The sequence below is a fragment of the Montipora foliosa genome, chromosome 1, assembly GCF_036669935.1.
Source record: "Montipora foliosa isolate CH-2021 chromosome 1, ASM3666993v2, whole genome shotgun sequence".
NCBI lineage: Eukaryota > Metazoa > Cnidaria > Anthozoa > Scleractinia > Acroporidae > Montipora > Montipora foliosa.
Genome location: NC_090869.1, coordinates 11,063,174 through 11,065,673, shown reverse-complemented (window position 1 = coordinate 11,065,673; position 2,500 = coordinate 11,063,174). Strand labels below are relative to the sequence as shown.

General features: G+C 36.8%; 2 protein-coding genes across 5 annotated transcripts in view; one reads left to right on the top strand and one right to left on the bottom strand.

The window, feature by feature from the left end:
- Positions 1-2,500, bottom strand: part of LOC137983679 (uncharacterized) — a 42,812-nt gene that overhangs the window by 12,522 nt on the left and 27,790 nt on the right. The window contains exon 4 of one of the 2 annotated variants that reach the window (XR_011119012.1): positions 1,469-1,611. Coding sequence is in view for 1 of the 2 variants with exons in the window: in XM_068830879.1 (XP_068686980.1) it covers positions 1,571-1,611 (41 nt within the window). In the remaining variant the exon portion in view is untranslated. Of the gene's footprint in view, positions 1-1,367; positions 1,612-2,500 lie in introns of those variants that run through there. The other variant, XM_068830879.1, reaches the window with a different exon arrangement.
- Positions 1-2,500, top strand: part of LOC137981585 (probable serine/threonine-protein kinase drkD) — a 47,593-nt gene that overhangs the window by 21,444 nt on the left and 23,649 nt on the right. The window lies entirely within an intron of this gene.

Genomic DNA, 2,500 nt, shown 5'->3' with positions numbered 1-2,500 from the left:
GATGGGAACTATTTTGCTTTGCCTTGTGAGCAGGTTTACCACAATGTGGCCACATTTATTGGATTATAACACTGGGTACACTATGCCCCTTACATGTAGGTTATTTTTGTCTGCAACTTTTCCTTTAGTGGCACATGTCCATCATTTGTCAATAATATTAACCTTTTCACCTTTACGTTCATGGCAAGGAGACCACCATTTTCTAAAATAAAAGTTCATAGCTAAAAATATTTTTGACCCGATATACCAAAAAAACTGAGCTTTAAACTGGTTACGTGCGTTTCACAAAACTTTTGACAAACGGTTTCTGAAGTTCGTTTGAAATTCCCAAAGTTCGCTACGAACTTGGCAATTTCATTACGTAATTGTCAATCAAATTGTGAACTTCGAAACAAAGTTGTGAATTTCACATCGAATTTCGTTGGGAAGTTGCGAAGTTCGTCGCGAGCAAAGTTCACATCATTCGGTGTAGTTGGTTTGGTAATATAACTACAAATGAATTTAAAAAACGTGAAAAAATTTCTCAACCAAGCAAGACTAATTTTTTGATGTTTACTTCTTAAAGGTAAATTATTTGAGAGGTACGGAGCCGGGACTTCACATTACAGACATATGACGCGACTTGAATCTTGTTTACGCTAGAAATGTAAAGACAAAAGTTGAACATGACATTAAAATGTTTTGTTTCTTGCGCTATTTCTAGAATGATGTATATCCTGAAAATAGGGTTTCTTTTTATCTCTGATAGATTTAACTATAACACGACAGAAATTGTATTTTTAGACAGGTGTCGGGTGACACCCCATTTTAAAACCAGTAATTCGCAATCAACGTAACCACAACTTCTAAGAAAATTCCGAAAAATTTACACCGAAGGGTGCGAACTTTTCTCGCGACAAACTCCTTAACTTTCCAACGAAGTTCGTGGTGAAATTCACAACTTCGTTTCTAAGTTCACAATTTGAATAACAACTACGTAATGAAATTGCCAAATTTGTAGCGAACTTCAGGAATTTCAAACAAACTTCGGAAACTGTCTGTCAAACTTTTGTGAAACACACTGTAAACAGAGTGAAATCTACTAGGTATAGCTCCTAGAACACTGTCTAAGGGTTTAGAACTGTTTTACAAAGAATGTGAGAGCTTGTTAGGACTTAATTCGCCACAGTAACAAAATAATAGTTAATCAAAATTTAGCGTTAGGGTTACCTTAATGTTAACTGTCAAAATTTAATTTTGACAGTTAACATTATAAGCTGATTATCAAGAGCAAAAGCAAAAGAAATTGAGAAGATGGCTAAGTTTAGCAAGAAGTTTGCATTTTTGAAGTCAATTTGTTCATAACAATATATCCTTTTCAATAAATTCATAATGTTAAGGGGGACTTACGTAGTTTTCCAGAGGATATAGATATTGTTAACCCTTTGCCACCTATAGATTGTACTCTGTCTATTGCCAGACAATTTACCTTGTCACTTGGGAATCTCTAAGCAGGGCTTTACACCAATGATAGCCAACTAGCTACAGGCTAGTGAAATTTCAGGTTTGGCTAGTAGATTTTGAGCTTTCACTAGCCATTGAGGCTGGTAAATATTGTGAAGCATTGGAGTTCTGCATGGACGAAAACAAAAATGAAAATTATTTCATATGAATAAGGCAAACGGAGAGAATAGAAACTAACAAAAACAGAACTGTGAAACCAACGTGGATTATACACACACATAGTTTTCCTGCGCCCCGTTATGAATGACTAATCACTAATCACGTGTGAAATCATGCGGAACTTCTCGGCTGCTGTTAAAGCCTAGTCTCCATATGGGCATAACTCCGTCGCTAACAATCGCAAGCACCTTCGCAAACATGAGTTTGCGTAAATGGAAACACCCGGACCAATCGCCAATGATTGCCAATAGCAATGCAAAAGCGCGGAAACAACAATATGGAACTGCAATCGTAAACTGTTTCTGATTGTTTGCGATCAATCGACGACATTTTTGTGCATGTGTGATATGTTTTGATGAATTAGAGGCAAGTAGGTATAAGTTAATGAAAATGGTGTCCGAGTACGATTGTGGCAATGAGGATACTACTCAAAACAGTGTGAATTTAATGAATATTATAAGGGAATACCCTGCCAAATAGACCTATAGTGAAGTTCTCGATCACGAAGAGCCAGTTCCTACAGTATAATTTGACACTGGCTGTGCTGCAGCCATAATGCTTCTCCTCAAAAATGTATCGGACCCAGAATCAGTGACATCTCTTGACACTTCCTCTCTGTCTTCTTCGCAACAACGCCAACATAAGAAGAAGCTGAACACAACGCAAAGACTAATTCTGCTTTTAGTTTTGTACCCTTTTCTTACATGTGACAAGATCAAGTTGCGTAGAGCATTCACTCATATGGAAAACATATTAATCGCAAACAGTTGTGGTTTAACTGTCCTTATCAAGAATACCAGAAAGACTTTGGATCGTTCACTCAAACAAAGCCTAAGTT